At 31.0% G+C, this 24558-nt stretch overlaps 1 protein-coding gene across 2 annotated transcripts; it reads right to left on the bottom strand.

The window, feature by feature from the left end:
• Positions 1-2638: 2638 nt before the first annotated feature.
• LOC130665545 (uncharacterized) lies at positions 2639-4897 on the bottom strand. 2 transcript variants are annotated; one of them, XM_057465988.1, is made up of 5 exons: positions 4813-4897; positions 4346-4415; positions 3918-4271; positions 3012-3168; positions 2639-2924 (listed from the first exon to the last, which is right to left on the bottom strand). In XM_057465988.1, exons 3-5 carry the CDS (start codon positions 4029-4031, stop codon positions 2776-2778), a joined length of 420 nt encoding a protein of 139 aa, XP_057321971.1. In that variant the 5' UTR covers positions 4032-4271; positions 4346-4415; positions 4813-4897; the 3' UTR covers positions 2639-2775. The 2 variants fall into 2 exon arrangements, with proteins under 2 accessions (XP_057321971.1, XP_057321972.1); XM_057465989.1 differs by lacking the exon at positions 4813-4897 and having other exon boundaries at positions 4346-4456.
• Positions 4898-24558: the final 19661 nt, after the last annotated feature.

Here is a 24558-nt window from a genome sequence, read left to right as displayed (position 1 = left end):
AATATTGCCCCTAAATCTCGATGAAAACTAAGCAGATCCAGGATTAAATGATTAAGAAATCACAGTAATATTACTGTCAATTCACAGCGATATTATTGTGATTTCACGAAGAATCTATAGTAAGACTGCTGTGAAATCACTGTATGATCACGGTATTATTACTGAGAAAGCATGACTGAAGCACTGCAGATCCAGCATAAACTGATAGTGAAATCACTGTAAATACACAGTAATACTACTGTCAACTTACAGCTATACTACTGTAAATTGACTGTTATGCTATTGTGATTCTACTATGAATCGATGGTGAAATCATCATAAAATTACCATCGGATGATAATTATCACACAGTAAGCAAATGGCACAAAGTTACAGTGATTTCACTGTCATTTCACTATGGGTTCACTATCTTTCCACTATGATTTCACCGAAATTTCACCATGATTTCGGAGTAATCCCGAGTCCGCGAGGGTAACTTCCATTTTCTAGAAAATTCATATGTCGACATGATGCATGATTTGTTAGAAGGAGTATGTCAGTGTGACCTGGCTCTAATTCTTAATCACTTTATTGATGTCGAAAAGAAATTTACATTGGATTTATTTAATAATTTATTACAAGCTTTCAATTTTTCAAAAAATGAAAAAAATAAACTCTTAGAAATATCTCCAAATCAATTGAAGAATAACAAAATTATAACCTCGGCTGCTGAAATGCTATATTTGATAAAAAATTTAAGTTTTATCATTGGTCATTTAATTGAAAAAGGAAATGAGTGTTGGTCATTATATTTAACTTTAAAACGTATTATTATTATTGTTAGTAGTAATATTCTTCATTCCGGTGCTTGTGACTTACTAGATAGTGAAATAGAAGAATATTTATCACTTCGTTTAGAGCTGTTTAAAAAGAATTTAATTCCAAAACATCACTTTCTCATACATTATTCATCGACAATGAGAAAAGTTGGACCTTTAAATAATGTTTCGTGTATGCGAAATGAAAGCAAACACCAAGTCGGAAAAAATATAGCTTATGCTGCGAGATCGCGTGTAAACGTATGTCGTTCAATTGCAGTAAGACATCAATTACAATTAAACAATGAGTTCTTAACTCAAAATATCACTCAACAATTTGTATTTGGACCTAAATCAGAAGAGTTGTTAACGGATTTACCGCTTGAAATCTATACTTATTTAAATGTCGCTAAAAGATACGATACTATTGTTACTCTGAAATGGATAAAGAACTATGATTATATTATTGAAAGAAGTACAGTACTTATGAGAGCTTCTGAAAACAACCCTCAATTTTTTGAAGTCATTCATATAGTTTTAAACGCTGACAACAGTGTTACTTTAGTTGTGACAGAAATATTTGACTTTGACTTTTGTGGTCACTTTGAAGCAGTTGTTGTAGGTGACAATAATACTCATAAATTGAAATGCATAAGCTTTGATGAGTTAGCATCCAAAAATATTATAATTACTCATAAAATTAAGTCAATTAATGGTAAAATATACATACCAAAGACTTGGATATAGTTCATAATTAAATTGATAATTTATTGTACTATTAATTTTATGATATCCTTCGTTTACATTAATATTTTTAATGATAACCAATGTATTCTTCAAGTTTTAATGTTTGTAAGAGAAATAAATATATACTTACTAATTACGTAACACATGATTTCTATAAAACTTAATTCTTTACTATATTACTTGTTATCTTTCATAAATAATATAACTATAAATAAAAATTGAAAAGTTAAGTATATAATGCCTAAAGAATCGAAAATATTTTTTATGATAGATAAAAAAATAAATATATTGTGAAGAAATTTTATTTTTACTGCACTGCCGTACATAGATAAAAAGCAGAAAGCGTTTGTCCAAAAAGGCAATTACACATGCTATTTTATATAATCAATTGCCTTTTTTTAAAAGCGCTTATTATCCTTTACCTAAAAACGACAGGGTAGTGTAAATCTGTACCTTGAAAAAAAAAAAAATTTATAATCCTAACAGTCTAAAATCCTCTGAAACATAATATATATTACTATACTCTTCAATAAATTTTAACGATAATTAGCAAATAAATTTATAACTGTGTATTCTAAAAATTACAACCACTTGCTAAATTATTTTAATATCATACATTTTATTTTTTCCATTAGCATTCTATTTAATTTTATTATTGCATATTATAATTTTTAAATCGGCGCTGTAGTTCATTTTACTATGGTACATTATATTTTTAGAATTGGCGTTGTAGTTCATTTTACTATGACACATTATAATTTTTAAATTGAGACTCTCGTTCATTTTACTATGGTACATTATATTTTTTGAATTGGCGCTGTAGTGCATTTCACTATGGTACATAGCTAACTTTACTCCTAATTTTATTTACTATGGGCTGTTGTAGAATTCAGTAGTGAGTAACTATAGTTCACTCGTAATATGTCCCATAGTAAAACGCAATGTGCGCAAAAAGTAAAAAGTAGCGTAAAATTCTCACCGTGATCGTTTTTATTTTAATTTTTATAATTATTATTCATTTTTTGGAAACAATCAAACATCTCCAATAATGATATTTTTATAAGGCTTCTAATAGTAACATATAAATACGCATTTGGTATTGCTTTTTTTATTACAGATAATGCAACGCACATATTAATTAAAAATATAATAAATATTGTTAAAGCTTGGCTTTTACTTAAATAATTAACAATAAAAATTTAATGATTAATAAACTTAATTATTATTGCATTTAAGTGCGTCGATTGCTTTGTCGCTTTGCTTTTTTTTGGGGTTTCCAATTTTTTAACCAAACGCTTGTCCAGTCCCGAAGGTAAGCAATCACACCGTCTTTTTGTCTACATTCTATGAATTTGATTTCTTGGAGTGCCATGTAAACACCTGGAACAAAAATACTTTTTAGTCATTGCGAAAATTTAAGAAAATAAAAACTTTGCCTATTATTTTCAGGTATTCTTGGTCAGTTACAATTTCCAACTCTGGTCGCTTCGACCAAAAGCTTTCCCCTCCATTCTTCATTCCATAGGACGTGCATCACACGAACTGCCCTTTTTCTCATGTCGGGGGCATGTAAAGCTTGTAAATACATTTTATATGGCATTGAAAAGTCTGGAGTAACTTGAACCTACGACAAAAACATTAAAACTCCAAAAATGATTCTTAAAGAAATCGAATAACACTAATTGAGAATCAAACAAATGCAGATAGTCGTTTTATATAATTTGGTCGACTAATTTGATTACTAAATTAAATATAAAAAATATCTGATATTTTTATCAATCGTTACGTTTATTAACGTAAATTCCATGGAATAGAAGTATTTTTATATTAATGAGTCAAAAAAATATCAGCATAGATTTGATCTTATATAGCCATTGAATCAATAAGTCCACAAAAATGTCTATAACAGATTTATGACAGACTGAGCATTTCCTGGTTATGATAGTTTGAACATTGGTCTGATTTTATAATTTAACTCTAACTAAAAAATTTTTTTTCCTAACTCTTTAACAGAGATTAATTGGTGTTTTGGATTTAACTTACTCTTTTAAAAGTTATTAAAATTCTAAATTAAAGTCAGAACAAAATATACATGAATGAAAAAATTCTTTAAAAAAAAATAGAGTTATAGAATCAGACCAAGATTCTAAGGATTATTACATAGAAACCCTCGGTTTGACGAAAAATTTCGATCATTCCTTTTAAGCAGAACAAATGATTTTATTAATAGAGTTTCGTATAATTTGACTCGTTTACTATAATAGTGTAAAAGTTAACAACGTTTCAGCAGTTAGCTGTACTTCATAGCCATTATAAAACTAATAGGACGACCTCATTGCTCATTATGATAGAAATTTACGTTTACTATCATACCTCTGCATTATTATTGAGTGGTGGATGATTAATTGGTCTTCTGTTAGGTTGGCTACCATTTTCTTTATTTTTTGTTATTTCATTCACAACCATTTGTAATCCATCCTCTAACATTGCCTTCGTGACAATTTTATTTTTAAGAGATGAAATTTCCTTTTCTTGTCTTGCAATTTTTCTGCGTAACTGTTCAACCTCTACAGATGAATTGTCACCCACGTCTGACAAATTTGACCCGTCTGATAACTCGCTGTGTGCTGGTGATACGGCAGGTGATGGTTGATTGCGTGGTGTAAGTGGAGGTTGAACATTGGAAGGGTGATCATCGGAAATCTCGATGTCATCTCCATCATCAGACTGTATTAAATATTAAATTAAGTAATTAAAGATGTATTTATGCTTAACTGGTGGAATAGTAAAAGATTACTTACATTTATTAAAGTTCGAAAAAAATTGGCACCATTTTTTTTTTGCAGTTTTCATATTTTCTTTATCAGATTTCTAAAACATGGTAACATTGAAATATATATGAATTTTTTTTTCTTTTTTCAAACAAGATTTAGGCGGACAAAAATATTTTCTACTATCTCAAAACTAAAAAATAAATATCTATAAATTTTTTTAATTTTTGAAATATTTAATTATATTGAATACCAAAAAAAATGTACTTCTATTTGATCAACGGAAAAATTAATATTCTTAATACCGAAAAAAAAAATTTTGCAATATTGACCGTATAAAATATTATGTTCACTTATGGCGATTTTAGTCTTCCTAAAAATTTTCTTATACAAATTTATTTTTTTTAATATAAGCACATATTTAATTAAAGATTTTTGACAGTCATTCAAAGCTTTTTAGGTCTTTCTACTTAATAAAGAGATTAATGTTATCATACTCGTAATTTTCCAGCGTTTTTTTGCTTAAGCCCTTTATTTTTTTTCAGCTTCATTAATCCATCATTTGATGTGGAAACTTGGTCGACTTTCGGTTTTTTACACGGTGTAAAATTGCTTCTCACTGTCTTTATTCTTTTTCCCGAATTATTTCTATCTCTCAGACTATCTTCATCATCTAAAAATTTAAAAAATTAGTATTCATAATTTATTATCATTTTTTTTTTATCAAAAATAATATTTATTTTTTGCTCTCGTTAATTATTCAATAAGATTACATAAAATAAATTTTGACAAAATTAGCAAACTAACAAAAATGTCATGAAGCGGTGAATAATAACTGATGGATAAAATTATAAATTTTTTCTTTATCAAATAGAAGTGTAAGCTATTGAAATCACATGTTTGATATATTTCTATTATATTACTTACCATCTACATCCAGTATTTGCACATTGCCATTATGAACGCCACAATTCACTATGTACAGATTTTTGCTTTGATAATCCTTAGTATTAATTCCATAATAAGATTTGCCTATCTTGAGACAAATCATTTTTGTCTCTACGATAATTGACGGTTTTTCCGTCTTATCTACGTAAGAAACAAAACAATAATTTTGAAGAGGCATTTTTTGTCATAAAAATATGTAATCAGAATGAAACACAAATAAATATAGTTGTCCCAACGATAGTTTGGGATTACATCCCCACCATGGTTTCACCCCCACCATCAATATTTTCAATTGTGCGCATGCGCACTAACTATACAGGAGATGTACCATTTTAATCCGCGATAAAAAAATAGTCCCAAATTCTGACGATCTAGACTATGGAGACTATATACTGTATATACTCTCTAACTTACTGTATATAGTCTCCATAATCTAGACGATAAAACTTAAATGCAATCACCATGAATAAATTATTTAAGAAAACAATTCATTTCCCGATAAAAAATAATATAAAATGCGGTATTTAAGAGCTTGCATTATAAAACTAAAATATTAGTTTTCTATTTGATTAATTAGGATTAAAAATTGACAAATTTTTTTTCTATTTCAGATATTCTTATAATAAAACGTTATTATAATAAAATTAAAATTTTGTAAAGAAAATTGTTTGTCAAAAATTATTAATTCAAAATATATAAGTCATCACAATTTAAATAAAAATGTAATGTAATTAAATGTAATGAAATAAAAATTATTTTCTGTAAAAATTGTTTTTTTTTTTCCTTTAGAACATATAACTTGTATTACAATTTTATTCTATGACAATTTCATTGTAATTTAATATCAATATTATTTGTAGAAAAATAAATCACTATTTGAAGTTCGATTATCATCTTTTGTCATTCATATTACGTCAATTAGTCTTCATGTCTATTGGTATGTTCAGACCGCCCGCCTGGGCGCACTGGGGCACCCGCCATTTACCCGGGAAAATTAAAATATTAGAAAAAAATTCAATTCCAATAATACAAATGTATTAATTATCAAGTGTGCTAATTGGCGGCACTGTCTGAGAATAGCCTTAAAAAATATATAAATGAAAATCTAATTTATCATACTATCTGTCTGCATTAAATGTACGTGTGTAAATTTTGTGTGCATGTATCATAATAAAATTGATTTTTATTAATGTTTCTTATTCATTAAGAATTGCCATTTTTGTTTATTTATATTGATTTTATTGATACTAGTTATAAAGATTATTCATAATCATACATTAAGATTCGCTTACTTGAATTTCACTTTAATCGAAACATTTGATAATTCATACATTGTTTTTTATTGGTAATTAACTTTTTTTCTAATAATTTAATTATAAATTTTAATTTTCCCGGGTATACGGGGGCGCCCTAGTGCGCCGGGCGAGAGGTTTGAACACACCATATGTATATATTTAAGTCCATATAGAGTCAGAGGATAACGCATGCGCTCTGACAAAAAAAAGTTTGAAACAATTGAAAGTCGAAAATTTTTTCTCGCAGATGATATGGTTAATTGTTTTAATTCGAGTTATTATACGTTTTGTGTTGAAAAGGAATCACTGGTATCAATGAGAAATCGATACAATTAAAATTTTTTTTATTTCTAATTTATTTTATTTACTCTAAAGATATTCTGTATTGTTAAAACAAATTTTCTTTTTATTTATTGTCATTACAATTGTCATGCGGTATATAAGAACGGATATTACACCAAAAAGAAAGCCTAAATTAAAAGATTGGAACACTAATATAATTCACAAACGTGGTAGACCATTCAATCGTCAAATGCATTATGCTGTTAATAGCGTTTTTGAATATATGACACAGGAGAAAAGAAACGGTGGTCCAATTATTCCAGTATTACGCGTGAAGTAAGCTCATTAAGTAAATATTTATAAATATAAGATTTATTGAAAACAAGTACCAATGTTTTTATTTTTTTACTGACTTATAATTTATTTATTCAAGTTTCTTAGTTCAACGATTTTTTCCATGCATGAACTTTGGAAACTTAAATCAGATTTTTTTGAGCATAAAAGATTGTACATGCTTAAAACAAAGCTATTCAGACGAACTATGGTTCTAATTAGACTTACATAGACTTGAATTATAAAATAAATTTAAGTATTTCTGAGAGATTATAATAATTATAAAAATTAATCTATAATTGTTGAAAAAAAATAATTCTAGGTCTAGTAAAAAATAATTGCAAGTAATTCAATAATTTCTTCAATACATTAATGATACCGAGTAGTCTTGCAGGGCTTACTGACAGTTTTAAAATTATAAGGCTTTGAAAAAACAAAAATTTTGCCTCACCCACACTCTTCCTTGGACCCGAAATTTACACAATCCTGACCAGACTTCCAGGGTGTTCCCTAACTCCACCGACCATCTTACAGCATCAACTCGCTCTTGGGTGTTAATAGTTTATTGAGGAAACTACTGGATGACTCGCAACAATTTGTTACGAGACCTAAAACTTTTTTATTCCAAGACAATAATCACTCCAAAACTATGTGTAGGATTCAATCACCATTGGGTGCTAATTTTTATTATTATTTACTGATTAGTCCTTATAATTATTTTATTCTCTCGCTTACTTTAGTTTGTCTCATAATTAAATCAATGTAGGTCTAATTCCATATTCTGTAAGCCCAAGTAGGTTAACCTAGTTAAGTTAATTAACTTGAAGCCTATAAATAATTTATGCTTTGAAAGTCTAATGTAAGTTTTCTGAGTTAATGTACACGGAAAAAAATTGAGTTCAAAATTTTAAGAATTTTTATCTTTATCGACTAAACTTGAAACAGGAAGTCGAGTCGCCAAAAAATGAATATGCTGCATTTCAAATATTATTATGCTTTATTTTTCTGTTGTCTACATTTGCAAATAATTTAATGAACTATTTAACTTTTTCTTATGAAATTTTATTATTGTAGCGAACGAACATCGGCTGCACTGAAAATTTCTAAAAATACGGTGACTAAATATGTAAAAGTTGGGAAAAAAGGTGATGTATTCGTTACACCAGGAAAATTAAGACCACGGCGTGCACCCATCCGAGAAGTCAGTGAAGAAGTCAAATCTGACATTAGCACCATTATTTATGAATTTTGTAGAGAACGTAAGTTATTAGCCAATAATTTACATAACACTTTCGAGGTTTTTGAGCTTGAAGACAGCCTGAAGAAAAGTTGGCTTGCAGAATGAACCGTTATTTACTTTTCGTCATTTTTCTTTAATCTTGGTTGAAAGATCTATTTTTCATCCTTTTTTTCGTATGTTTCATTTTATTGTCGATCTTTCAATTTTTTATAAATAAAAAAACTTTTCGTTACACGTCAGTGTTTTGAATTATTGATTTATCAAGTAGAGAAAAACATTTGAAGTCAGACACAAAAATGCAATAAGAAAATATGATTCTATTCATACGAAAAAATTTTCTCTTCAGTCTACGCTCCGTAAATTTGAGGCTTTCCCTCAAAAAAATTCCAATGTATTCCGATTAGATTCCGATATACTTTCTATTGAAACGAATCGAAGTTTTCTATCAGTGCTTCTCGGATTAGAAATAAAACTTGATTAAAGACGACTGTCTAAATCTACACTTATCTACAATTTTAATTTTTTTTATATTTTTGATTAGGTCGATCTATAAGAGTAGAACAACTTTCTGAAATTAGGTATGTATGTGTCATTACTTTTACATTGTTTAAGATCTCGTATGAAAATATCTGTATGTGAAAAATATCTGCGACATTAATGTGACTTTCTTTTTACGCTGATTTTTAGGTAGATTTTTATAAAAATCTAACTATTGTATTTGTCCTCATGGTCGATTTTTCAAGGAATTTCATCATAGGCTATCATAATTAGTTGAGTAGAGTTCAAAAATACCATTCGTTAAAAAATTTATATATGTATATATATATATATATATATATATATATATATATATATATATATATATATATATATATATACATATATACATATGTATATATATATATATATATATATATATATATATATATATACATATGTATATATATATATATATATATATATATATATATATATATATATATATATATATATATATATATATATATATGTAATAACCGACTTTTGAGGACACGATTGCGTCTACAATTCTTATCCGATCTTAATGAAATTTTCTACACTTATTTTATGTGTAATTACCACGGTTAAGTTCGAAGATGGGCCGAATCGGTCGATTAGTTTTGAAGTTATGGCTGTTTGAAATTTTAACGATTTTTCGAAAAAATCAGTTTTTAATCACTTTTAAAGTCCATATAACTTTAAAACTAAAATTCATAAAGAATTTCGGTAAAAAGTATTGAAAAGCTTAACTAATAAGCTTCAATTTATGACCTTAAACTTTATGTTCTGACCATTTCTTCCAATAATTTGATAGCCTTGAAAATTATAATGGAATCAAAAAATGTTGAAAATATTGTTTTCATTCCACATAACTTATGATTGTTCCATTATAATCCAGTTTCATCAGTTGTACTTTATTGCGTACAAAATAACCTGTAAATTTCACTGCTATTTTATATTTTAAAAGTATTTCTTTTATTATTTATGATGTATCAAATGTACCTTTAATTCCCATGATTATCACTGGTCTTGTCATTATGATAGCACCCACAGTTCTTATCGGATCTTAATGAAATTTTTTACACTTATTCTATAAGCGATTACCTTGATTGAGTTTAAAGATAGGTGGAATCGTTCAAATAGTTTTAAAATTATGGATGTTTGAAATTTTCACGATTTTTCGTAAAAATCAGTTTTTAATCACTGCTAAAGCTTGTATAACTTCAAAACTAATATTCATAGACAACTTTCGTAAAAAGTATCTGAAAGCTTGTCTAATAATTTTTAATTTATGACCTTAAACTTGATCTTTTGACTTTATCTTACAATAATTTGATATCCTTGAAATTATTAATGAAATCAAAAAATGTTGAAAATATGCTGTTCATTCCACATAACTTATGCATTTCCCATTATAATACAATTTTGTCTTATTGTGAACAAAATAACTTATAAATTTCACTGCTATTTTATATTTTAAAATTATTTCTTTTATTATTTATGATGTTTCAATCGTACCTGTATGTAAAATGAGCGAGTGCTCTGTGGGATTCTGGTGTAGGTGTGGTTAATTCAATAACTAACAATTAACACAAATTACAGATAAAAGAATAGATCTTTATTAAACAATATGTACACTAAAACTATGAGAAAAATAGCGAATGCAATTACAAGATACGCGATAGCGAATGCGACTGTAAACGAATACGCGTATAAATCCGACACGTGGTCGGTAGCGGTTAATGACGCGATAAGTAATTTATACTTAATAAGACGCGAGCAACAATTCAATATATACTCAATAATTAGTAGCCTTGATATACTAGCTAATTATTGAGAATAGTTAAGCGGAGATTTAGCGGAGCGGTTCAGACTTATATCACACTAGTGATATATTGATCGAAGCGGTTAGATGGAAGGCTGTATTCGAACTGGTCGATGTAGATTGGAAATAGACGTCGTCTTCTTCCTTCGTGGCTGCTCGGTGGTGACGTGGCAGCATGGCTGCAGTAACGAATTTTCCCATTGGCTTAAAAGCGCGCCAACAGGAAATAGTTAGCCGCCAATTTCTCTGATTGGCCGGCTGGTAGCGGGTTCTCATGCCGACGTGGCACGGTCATGAGTAAGAAATTGCAGGTGTCGGGCCCAGATAGCGAGTGACCCGGCACTATTCTGACATTCAAGTCAGTAGCGAGTTCGGCTGCTCCCGTACGTAGCGAAAGTACACGAAGCTTTTCAAAATGATCAAGCTCGTGACTGAACATTCTCCCCAGCGCTGGCGACGGTGTCGACAGGATTGTCCTCTGAAGAGTGAGCTGGTGGCACACACAATTTAGCGATTGGTAGCGGCTGACCGAGCGTAAGACACTCTTGCGCCAATCTCAGCGTTTTCCCAAGCACGTACTGTTGCTTTAAGCATGTCGTGCAACTGTTTGTACGTTGGAAATTCGTTTGATAAACCAAGTGACGTCATCCACTTGATTCTGAGCTCTGATGGCAGACAACGTACTGTTAAGCGAATTAAAAACGAATCCAACTCACCAATTGGTATTCCTAAGCTAGCGATAGCGTCCAGCGACTTCTTGTTGGCTAGCAACAGAGCGTCCAGTTCAGCAGCGGAGCGACTAGTCAGCGGTTGACGATCCAGCAAATCATCGATGTGCATGTCGAGCAATCGACGTGGATTTGTGTAGCGAGTATTCAGTAATTCCCATGCAGGTTGGAAGGCGTCATCAGTTACCTGTAAATTGGCGAGTAGCGAAGCGGCTTCACCTTTTACTTGAGTCTTCAAATAATGCATTTTTTGTGACCCAGTTAGCGAATTTTCACTGATGACAAGCGACGTGAATAGATCTTTGAACGAATCCCATTCGTCATAATTGCCTTGGAACGTTGGCAGCTTAATCTTCGGCAAGTTGGTCTTATGCGCACCTCCAAAGTAAGCGGTTTGATCGTGATTGATAGCATGTGCATCATATACACGTTCTATAGCGGGTCTTGATGCACTAAGTCGCACTCGGAGCGATGTATAAACTTCATTAGCGGTTTGAAAAGCGTTACCTGTGTGGTATTCATTTTCGATGATCTCGGGTACATCATCATACAATCTCTCATGAGTTGTGTTAAAGCGGGTCCACAAATCATTGAGAATAGCGAGTTCTGCATCAATAGCGGCGGCACCTTGAGTAGCGAGTATGGCGTCAGTCAAGCGGTTGGACATATTACGCATCGTGTCGATGCGGTTCATCTGTAGAGCGACTTGGGCTTCAGCGGCCATCTTGACTACACGTTGCACACAAAATGGACGCGATGAAAGTAAAACCGACGCTAAGTTTTCGATCGATTGCAATTAGAATGTCTTTTTACACCGGTGTGTAAATTGATCACCACAGGCAGCACTCTAGTAGTGCTCAGCAATGCCCATGGCACTTAGCGATTTTCACTGCACTTTTTACTCACAATTTTTTCGACTTTTAATTTGTAATAATTATTAATTATTGAACCCACACCAGATCCGGCTCGAAGGACCAAAATGTAAAATGAGCGAGTGCTCTGTGGGATTCTGGTGTAGGTGTGGTTAATTCAATAACTAACAATTAACACAAATTACAGATAAAAGAATAGATCTTTATTAAACAATATGTACACTAAAACTATGAGAAAAATAGCGAATGCAATTACAAGATACGCGATAGCGAATGCGACTGTAAACGAATACGCGTATAAATCCGACACGTGGTCGGTAGCGGTTAATGACGCGATAAGTAATTTATACTTAATAAGACGCGAGCAACAATTCAATATATACTCAATAATTAGTAGCCTTGATATACTAGCTAATTATTGAGAATAGTTAAGCGGAGATTTAGCGGAGCGGTTCAGACTTATATCACACTAGTGATATATTGATCGAAGCGGTTAGATGGAAGGCTGTATTCGAACTGGTCGATGTAGATTGGAAATAGACGTCGTCTTCTTCCTTCGTGGCTGCTCGGTGGTGACGTGGCAGCATGGCTGCAGTAACGAATTTTCCCATTGGCTTAAAAGCGCGCCAACAGGAAATAGTTAGCCGCCAATTTCTCTGATTGGCCGGCTGGTAGCGGGTTCTCATGCCGACGTGGCACGGTCATGAGTAAGAAATTGCAGGTGTCGGGCCCAGATAGCGAGTGACCCGGCACTATTCTGACATTCAAGTCAGTAGCGAGTTCGGCTGCTCCCGTACGTAGCGAAAGTACACGAAGCTTTTCAAAATGATCAAGCTCGTGACTGAACACTGTACGTCTTATAATTATAACTGGTCTTGCCATCGTAATTGCGATTACAATTATGATCTCATACTTATTAAAATTTATATTCTTTGTTTACGTGAAGGTTAGTTTGGTACATTACCTATATAATGTTTTGTCAAATCAACTATCTGAAGTTCTCTATCGAAAATAGTCGTTGTCTTTTTTTACCCTCACTCTTAGAAAACGAGCCTAATTTCATATCATGACTATACACTAACATGCATCACAAGATATGTATGTATGAAACTGTTTGTATAGATTAATTGGAAAATCTACCTTCCATTTAGGCTGCCGAATGGCCTTTTTATAGTATATATTAGGGTGTCCCAAAAAAAAAAAAAAAATTTTTTTTTAACGTCTTATGGGTTTAAAAGTTACTTCATATTATAAAAAGAATCGTCACAAAATTTCAGCCAGATATTTTTAAAATTGAGCTATCACAAAGAGGGGTCCCCTTTCCCATTTAAAACACACGCGAAAATTTTTCATTTTAGTTTTTCATTATCAGGACTGAAAAAATTTTTTTTGTGTGATTTCGCTTAGTATGATTTTAGAGGAAATCAAATTCTCTACAAAAAAGTGCTGATGCATTATGTACGTCAAACGAACTGGGAAAAAGTTACGGGGCTTCAAAAATCAACAAAAATTTAGTTTACTCAGTGTTAAATTTTTTTTTATTTGTTGTAATATTAATTAAATAAAGACATGCCAGGACTGGTTGGTGGTTGGGATGTTTGAAAAATACGCATATTTAAAAATATAACAATATTTTTATTTGTCACAGCACAAAATATCACTGGGTTGCAAATTAAATAGTTTATTTAATTTATAAATACTGTTAAATGTCTGAGCTCATGAATACTTGAATAATTGAATACAAATTATTGAGTTGAGCTCGAGTAAATAATGAATTAAAAATAATCAAGTTGAGTTTAATTGAACACTGAGTTGAATGCAAAAATGTCATGATAATAAGTAACATGATGTCAGAGGTTACTGAGCGAAGTGAATTATTGAACACATTGATTACTATTTTTAATAGCACTGAATACATAAATATTTTTGTTATTGAGTTTTAATAGTGATGATCACTTAATTGAATTGAATTTAATGAGCTCATAATAAATTACACTGATTTTAATTTATTTGTTGAACACGTGGTAGCATGATAGCAGAGGCTACTGAGCGAAACATAACTTTTAAATTAATTAAAAAATTTAGCATAACGATAATTAAATAAATAATAAAACTGAGTCTTTTAAATTAATTGAGCACTGATAGCAAGTAAATGTTTAATAAAAAATGCACCTGTTGCTTTCTCGATGATATAACCTCTTCAGGAACAGGTTGTAGAACACTGGATTTCTTGATGTTATTTATTAATTATTTTATGAGCTCTGGAGCTCGCGATTATAAAAATAATTATATTTTTATATAGAGTAATGAACTCTGAATGTAATTGATTGATTACTTTTAATTAGTTACTCAAAATGAGCGCAATTTTAATAGATTATACAAAACACGTGGTGACACTTGAAATTGTATAAATGAATAGATAATGGCGTCGGTCTTCTTGCCACGAGGCAGGATAAATTCATGCGCATGCGTCGCACAGTGCAAGTCAAGTTCTCATAGATGGACACTAGGCCCCAGTAGGTGCTGCCTCTATTTGCCGGAAGTTCAACTACATTCAAATTTGAATGTAGTTGTGATTACGCAACATTATTATTTTTCATTTTTATTGCATCAATAATTTTTTGTTTTAAATTTTGACGAGCATGCTCTTTTAGGAAATTTAATTTCCTACAAAAAGTAACTGATATTATATATGTCAAATGAATGAGAAAAAAGTTACAGGGCTTTAAATGTCAACGAAAAATAAAGTTCACTTTCCGTTGACATTTTAGTTCAAAAAATTAATATTTTTTAAACTTCACTTGTCGTTCACATTTGAAGCCCTGTAACTTTTTTCTCATTCATTTGACGTACATATGATATCAGATACTTTTTGTAGGAAATTAAATTGACACGCTTAAAGACCACGCTCGTCAAAATTTGAGAAAAAAATTTTTTGATGCAATATAAATGAAAAATAATAAAAAAAAATTTAACACTGAGTAAACTAAATTTTTGTTGATTTTTGAAGCCTCGTAACTTTTTCCCAGTTTGTTTGACGTACATAATGCATCAGTAGTTTTTTTTTGTAGAGAATTTAATTTCCTACAAAATCACACTTGGCGAAATTAAAAAAAAATTTTTTTCATAGTTTCAATAACGGAAAACTAAAATGAAAAATTTTCGCGTGTGTTTTAAATGGGAAAGGGGACCCCCCTTTGTGATAGCTCAATTTTAAAGATATCTGGCTGAAATTCTGTGAGGATTCTTTTTATAATATGAAGTAACTTTTGAGCTCATAAGACGTTAAAAAAAAAATATTTCTTTTTTTTTTTTTTGGCCACCCTAGTATATATATACAGTATATATATATATATATATATATATTAGGGTGTCTCAAAAATGGAAAATAATTTTTTTTTAACGTCTCATGGGCTCAAAAGTTACTTTGTATCATAAAAAGAATCCTCACAAAATTTCAGCCAGATATCTTTAAAATTGAGCTATCACAAAGAAGGGTCCCCTTTTCCTATTTAAAACACACGCAAAAATTTTTCATTTTAGTTTTTCGTTATTAAGACTATGAAAAAAATTTATTTTTCATTTCGCCTTGTGTGATTTTGTAGGAAATTAACTTCTCTACAAAAAAGTGGTGATGTATTATGTACGTCAAATGAACTGGGAAAAAGTTACGGGGCTTCAAAAATCAACAAAAATTTAGTTTACTCAGTGTTCAATTTTTAACTTCCTGCTAAGAAAATTGTTAATTTTCTAAAGTTTGGGAAGTTATTGTTATCACCCCGACTTTCGAAAATAGAGTTTTCATCAGATGTCGATGTTGTGTGTGTGTGTGTGTGAGTGTGTGTGTGTGTGTGTGTGTACACTCTTTGTAACTTTTCAACTAATGAATCGATTTGGATGGTTGAGGTGGCAATCGAATAAGCTTGTCAGCCCTCAACTTTCCTGAAAATTTCAGATCATTTGATCAAGCAGACTCCAAACAATTGGCGAATTACGAAAAAAAAAAAAAAATTTCTTTGAGTTTTTTAGTGATTTCTCAGAAACGACTTGAACGATTGACTTCCAAATCTAATCAGCTCTAGAACTTTATAAGCCGCGTCGAATGCGATCCCAACCATCTCAATTAGTTAATTTGTTCGAGAGATATCGTTGGAAAAAGAAATGGTAAAAAACGGTTTTTTCGAAAACAATGGCTCACATAAGTATTTTCGAGCTCGAAGAGCTCGAAAATGTTTTCACAACAATGTTTTCGAGCTCATAGAGCTCATAGAGCTCGAAAACAGCGGGAAGTTTTGGGGCTGGGCCGCAGGGTCAACCGACAGCCAGATTTTTTTTTTACTTTTCATTTCTATTGCATCAAAAAATATTTTTTTCAAATTTTGACGAGCATACTCTTATAAGAAATTTAATTTCCTACAAAAAGTATCTGATATCATATTTACGTCAAATGAATGAGAAAAAAGTTACAGGGCTTTAAATGTCAACGACAAGTGAAGTTTAAAAAATATTAATTTTTTGAACTAAAATGTCAAAGCAAAGTAAACTTCATTTTTCGTTGACATTTAAAGCCCTGTAACTTTTGAAGTAGATTTCTCTAGAAATTGGACTATTGCAGTGGGTCTTATGTTCGAATTATCAAAGAATTTTGCCGACATATATCTTATTTTACCTTGTAGAGTCATAAAATACCATCCACTGAAAAGTTTATATATGTATGTATGTATGTATGTATATGTATATATATATGTATATATATATATATATATATATATATATATATATATATATATATATATATATATATATATATATATATATATATATATGTATGTATATATATATATATATATGTATATATATATATATATATATATATATATACATATATATATTGTGACATTTTAAATTTCACCTTCCAATTCGACGCCGAAACGTGTATTTAGTTGTTAATCCGTACATTATTATTATTAAATAATGTAAGGTTATATATATTTTGACAGCTGCCGTATATTGACTTGGCCGATCACGAGTTTGAATGACTTTTTGAGCAACTTTTCTCGCGTATGGTAATTTGTTTTCGTTCAGTTGGCAGCTTGGTACGAGAAGGATCCGAGACTCGAGATATTTGATAATAATAATAATAGTAATAAGTTTGTTAGAAATTAAGTTAGCTTAAGTTGGTATTGTGGCACTTTGAAAAATTTAGGTACTCGTTTGCTGGTCACCAGAGCCCAAGAGGATTCGTTGCTACGACCCGAATGCCCAACCCGACGACAACGGCCGACAATACCCAAGGGTCGGAGTGCGTATAATTCCGCCAGCGGAAAGTTTTAAAGTTGACATCGTCTAGCGAGTTAGCCTGTATGACGATTAAAACATTCGAACGAACGGGCCAATATCCACGAACAGTCGTAATAAAGATTTATACATATAGTATACGTGCGCGACTGATTTATTATTGGAAACCGAACTGACATCGAGGGATTCGAGGAGCAATTTGCCCGTGTCATGGGCAACCGAGCTCTGCGTTAGGAGCGATCGAAACGCCGCCAAGTGGGGAAGCCCTGAAATACAATCTACCAGGAAGGAAAAAGAACGACCGACGCCATTCTGGATCGTACCTGATTGTCACGTACAAGTGTTTGCTTTTAAAAAAATTGAGAATTTCTGTTATTGTGCTTATTCAAGTAAAAATAATTTATATATCGAAATAGGATAATTGTGCCGAGTTTCCGGTTGTTATTTTTTCTATTGTTGTCGTCCGTGAGTGATGCAAATACTTGCATTTATTAAATATTTGTCGTCAGACCTTGAGGTGGAGAAATTAGACGATTAGCTTTAATTTTCACTGTAATACTTGATTTTTTTAAACATCTTTTTGTTATGTCAAAATAATTTTTTTTTATTTTAATAATTATTGAAAATTATTACTTCTGAGCTCCTCTTTGCAAAGCGCGCGAAAACGCAGCGTCAGCTTTTTCACCGTTTTATGCGGCAAAAAATAGTGGGAAGATAACTGCAATAAGTTGAACGAACAACCAATAAACTGTCGTCACTTTTCACCAATGACGATAATTATAAATTCCCCATCTAATTGCTAAGCAAAGTTTATAAAAAGCCTGAGCACCCATAGCTCAGGGCTAGTCGGTTCTTAAAACTTACGGTCCGCGAATATTCAAACGTCAAAATTTCGTGCACTCTTATTGCAGGAATCCGCCCTAGGCGGTGAAAAGTCGATAAGAGGATTTTTAATATTTTCAACCTAAACCTTATTGAAGAGTCTGTTTCGGCGTTGAATAATCAATAAGGCACTTCTTAATTTATCTAGACTAATTCTTATTGCAGGAATCTGCTACGGCGTCGAATAATCAATAAGAAATAATCAAAGATCGTAAATTTCACTAACCTTACTGCAGGAATCCGCCCTAGGCGTAGAATAATCAGTAAGGCATTTAAAACTAAAATCTTTTGTATCCAATTATTGCAGGAATCCGCTTCCGCGTTGAATAATCAGTAATTGAATTCAAATTATTATTAAAAATCCTCAAATATTGATCTAAAAATTCGATCTGACGCAACCGTAGTAATTGTGCGTCTAGTTCAATATTTGTCGGATTTTGAAAACCATCCGGTACGATCGAACCAGTGACGCAGATATCTGACTGAAATATCGTGAGGATTCTCTTTATAAAATAAAGTAACTTTTGAGCCTATAAGACTTTAAAAATAAAATTTTTTTTTTTTGGACACCTTCATATATATATATATATATATATATATAAACATATTTATATATATATATTAGACTGGGCCAAAAAAAATCGACTATTTTTTTTTTTTTCGACACAGTGAAAATAATATTCCTGATGACCAAAAAAAATTATTGTGCAAGTTAGAGCCCTTAAAATTGATATTAAGAGGTGTATCGTTACGACTATTAGTTTTTTGACAGAAATTTTATTTTTTACCCAAAACTCGTAAATCATCTATCTGAAAAATTTGAGCAATGTACACTCTTAAAGAAAATTGAATTCCCTACAAAAAATCTCTCTTAGTAAATTGACGTAAAACGAGCCGTTTCCTTGTAACCGTGCCTTAAACATTGATTTGTTTTTTTAATTCTTTGCTTCTATTTTGGATTTTTGTAACTACTAGAAATATTGAAATTTTTTTTGGCCAAGATACATATTCTTGAAGGAAATTTAATGCTCTACAAAAAAGGTCTTCTAACATTTTTTGCTAAATTCACTCCTTCGAAAGTTATTCAGGTTATTAAAGTCGTTTTGACTCAACTTCAACCTTGAATAACTTTCGAAGGAGTGAATTTAGCAAGAAATGTTAGGAGACCTTGTTTGTAGAGCATTAAATTTCCTTCAAGAATATGTATCTTGGCCAAAAAAAATTTCAATATTTCTAGTAGTTACAAAAATCCAAAATAGAAACAAAGAACTTAAAAAACAAATCAATGTTTAAGGCACGGTTACAAGGAAACGGCGCGTTTTACGTCAATTTACTAAGAGAGATTTTTTGTAGGGAATTCAATTTTCTTTAAGAATGTACATTGCTCAAATTTTTCAGATAGATGATTTACGAGTTTTGGGTAAAAAATAAAACTTCTGTCAAAAAACTAAAAGTCGTAACGATACACCTCTTAATATCAATATTAAAGGCTCAAACTTACACAATAATTTTTTTTGGTCATCAGGAATAATATTTTCACAGTATCGAAAAAAAAAAGAAATAGTCGATTTTTTTGGCCCAGTCTAATATATATATATATATATAAACATATTTATACGTTCTATAATGTTATAAATGTAAATTAAAAATTATATAATAATAATTTTTATTTATAAATAATTAAATTTTACTTATCAGAATAATTGAATTACTGTGAATTTTACAATTTCTAAATTATATTTATTGACTGCTCATTTGAAGTTGTATTAATATTTTCTTCTGAGTTCGTACATCCGTTGCTCTCGTTAACCCGTCAGCACTCACGTGAACTTTCCGGTAATCTTTACTCTTATGATAAGAGATTTGCTCACGCTCTATACGCATGCGTCTAACATCTCGCGCGCTTTGGTTCACTTGTAACAAAGAATAAGTTCAAAAGTTACGAAGTATACCGAGTGCGGCCGAACAGTTATTCACTTACGAAGGCACACGAACTGGCCCGAACGTTACCGAAAGTAAATTTTTTTTTGTTACATTTATAATCCCGTGATGAGAAGAATGCTCAAAATTTCCGACGTGCATGAGAAAAATATTTTTTTATGAATTATATATAATATTAAGATATTTTAAAAGTTCATAATTTAAAAATAGATAAAATTACTCGAAGGTATAAAAAATTTCATCTACCCTTTCAATTTGAAAAAAAAAAAAATTATCATTATTTTAAATCGAGCCTAAGCAAAATGCTCATAACGTGAGTGCTGATGGGTTAATAAATAAACCATATGTATAAGATTACTAAATATTATAGACCCAGAAGTTGATCTTAGATAGAAGACGGAATTCTGAGCCAAAAAGTTCTCTACCATATTTTTACCTGATGAACAGGTAATTTGTTATAAATCTAATAAAGATACTACCGGGGAAGGAGCACTGTTGAAAACAAGTGGAGTGGGGATAAAAGTCTGCGGGAAGCATCAACAGTGTGAACGCTCGGCTGTTGTTTAGCGGCACTCAAAACGCGTTTCACAATTGAAAAACTATTTTTTCTTTCTTCATTTATCTTGCTTTTTACCCAATTAAAGTTCAGTCCGGTTCAGAATACCGTAATTTTTTTGTCTATCTTATTTGAACTCAAATCATGAGAAAATTAATAATTTTTTTGATTTTCCAACTCGCAGACAATTAGTTTACTGCCAATAATTGATAATAAGACCGTAAACTTTTTCTTTTATATTACTAGAGTCCTGCAAAAATAAATCAATTTTTTCCCTTATCATTTCACCGACTGTCAGTAAGTTAATAAAAAAAAAAAAAAATAAAAAAAAAAAGTTATTCAATTGTCTCAGGCGTTTTGGATGCCGCTAAATGACAGCCAAGTGATCACGCCGTTGATACTTCCTGCAGACTTTTATCCCCCCTTACTCCAAGCGTTCTCGGCGGTACTCTATCCTGAATGGCTACCTAATTATATTAATATCAATTTACTGGTTCATCGGGTAAAAAAATGGTAACAGACTTTTTGTCTTCAAATTTTGGCTTCTATCTAGGGTTAACGTCTAGTTTCATACTTTTTATACATCCATTAAAAGTCAAAAATCACTAAATTCGACAAAAATTCCTTTTTAACGCTCGATTTGAAATTTCGCTGAGTTCACTTTTGCTGAGAAATTTAACTGTTTTTTCTGTTTTAATACAAACAAGATTTATGAAATTTAAATAGTATATTACACATGGATAAGAACAATTTTTGTTTTTAATGACTCTGACAGAGTAATCAAATAATATTACAACTTTATAATACAAGCAATGAATAATAACAATAATACAATTGAAATATCCTTACCTTATAGGTGATTGATTCTTCGTTCATTGAAGTGAATGAAATTTTACCAAATTCTGTGGCACAGCTGACAATAGCATCAATATATTTCCATTGAAATATAGTGGAAACCTAAACATGCAAACCTCTCAATAAGACAATTTATAGATAAATTGAGAAAAATATAGATAGCCCGAACTGGGAATCGAACCCAGACCAATTCGGTATCGCGCCGAGTGTGAAACCAGTTGAGCTATCCGGCCCTATACTATATTCCGTTCAATTTGATCTATAACTTATTGAGCCACACCGTTCTTCGTACGGTAATACACCATTTAAATAAATCGAACCCAAAAGTTTTAATTTGTATAACATTAATATTCACATTATTGTAATGTAGAATTTACGAACTGTGGTGAATGGGATGTGTGTGTGTGTGTATACATATATATTAAGAGACTAATAAAATTCTAGTAAATGAAGAAACAATTGCTAGATTCATAAAACTGTTATTATTAAGACGTGACTTTTGCTAGTGTTAACTTGAATTTCGGTTATGCATGCGAACAATATAAGTTATAATATGTATATAATAATTTATGTATGCCTATATGCTATAAACTTTGATCTATTTAGTTAGTGATAAAAAGAAATAAGAAGATAAGAAGTGTTGGTAATGTAGTTATAATGTTTGAATTTGTAGATCGCGAAAAAATTAAGAGAGAAGTGCAATGGGAAATTACAATCGCGTCTTATTCATATATAGTCAAAAAATAATTGTGACTGACTACGTGAAAACTAAACTGGAGGATAAAGAAGATAACTTACCTGAATGGAACAAGAATCAATCGTGTGGTAAGGGGAGTAATGCTGCTGAACCTTTCGTAATATTGAACAACAAGAAAGAAGCCAGTTCGGTAAATACATTTAAAGAAGAAAGAGTTGCAAAAAAAAATTACAGTTGTGTAACAAAAAATACGGCTAGTGCGTTTCCGAAAAGCTGTTTATTAGCTCGGTCAATTAAAGAAGATAATGATATTAATGCAAGATCCTCCGACAATGTTATGAATGCCAGCGAACCTGAAAATATTGAAAACCACGAAGATATCTATGGACCGTGACGGGAACTGTTTATTTCGATCTCTCGCCCATTTTTAATTTAACCGTCAAGATAAACATGAAATTATCAGGAAATCAATTGTTAATCATGTTTTTAGGAATTGAGATGATTATGCGGAACAGTTGAACGCCTCTTGCATTGCAATTGGACTCGAAACTTTCGCTGATAAATTCAATTATCAAAAAATTATGAATTCAGATGGACATTTCGGTACTGCTTTTGAGCTAGGAGTATATGTCCAACTGTATAAAAAAAAACGTTCAAGTTCTTGAAAAAACAGACAACAGCTATCGTTTATTTACATCCTTGGAAAACCCATGACAAAACAGTGATAAATATTATTATGTTCTCTATTCCGGCCATAGAGTGAGCGGACACTTCGTCGTTCTGGAAAAAATTGAAAAAAATAAAAATTATATAATAATCGACAGAATTGAAGAAATATTGACCTCTAATGCAAATATTGACAGCAAGCAAAGTACTGAAAACATAAAAGACAACAAACAAGGAGAAATAGGTAACAATACAAATGAAAAGGACACAAATAAAAAAGTGACTCAGAGAACAAATATAGAGGATGAGATCAGCGGCAATATCCATCAAAATTTGAATAATCTCAAAAGTCCTAGAGACGAAGAGACCTATAAGGATCAGAAAGATAAGATAAGAAGGCCTCTTAGCAGCAGTGGTGAATCTCATTTTGGCCTTCCGTATGAAAAATTACATAAATTCGATGATAAAGAATCTGATGACAGTAGTATTTCAGTGGATGACAACGAAGTTTGCAGTGATATCGAACTTGATTATAATAATGAAGAATCGGAAGAAATTAATGCTCTAGAATCACTTGTAACTCCAGTTACAGCAAAAACAAAGAACATAAGACGAAAGAAATAGCTCAATTATTGTTATAAAGTAGGTTCGATCACTATCTTGACCGAATCTTTAAGTGATGAAAAAAAAAAAATTAAGAACCAATTTGACGCTATCGCTCTTGAAATCCATCATGTTTCATTGGCGTTCCTACTGTCCACTTATCATTGATATTGATGAACAGAAATACTCTAGAAATATGTTTCTTTTGTGGTTATTGTCCTGTTGGTAATCATGGCACACGATTCAAATTCAATATTACGGAAATTGACTAAAATAACTTTTTAATTCATTGCTTTAGCACTGAAAAAGTTATAAGAAAATGTCAAATTACTTTAGAATCGAATGATTTGAATTTAACAGTGAACAAGGCGGAACACATTCATCACGGCTATCCGCAATTCACGCCAAGATATCACATTATTTCAGAAGAAACTGACCGGAAAAGAAAATCTCCAAAATCGAATATTCCACTTGTAATTGCTGACATAACACAGTTATGGATGAATGCGCTCTCAGAATCAGATCGTTTTTTTCGATATCTATCATTCCCTTTACATGCAATGATGTTTTCAAAACGCCAACTTGAAGTTATTGATGATTCTCGGTCTGCAATAATTTTACACCTGGATGCTACAGGAGCAAATGTGAAAGCAATAGAAGGACTCAGAGAAAAGCATATTTTTTACTATGCTCTGTTATACCG

Source organism: Microplitis mediator, chromosome 3 (assembly GCF_029852145.1).
Source record: "Microplitis mediator isolate UGA2020A chromosome 3, iyMicMedi2.1, whole genome shotgun sequence".
NCBI lineage: Eukaryota > Metazoa > Arthropoda > Insecta > Hymenoptera > Braconidae > Microplitis > Microplitis mediator.
The sequence above is the reverse complement of the archived record's forward strand: the minus strand, read 5'-3'. Positions and strand labels throughout refer to the sequence as shown.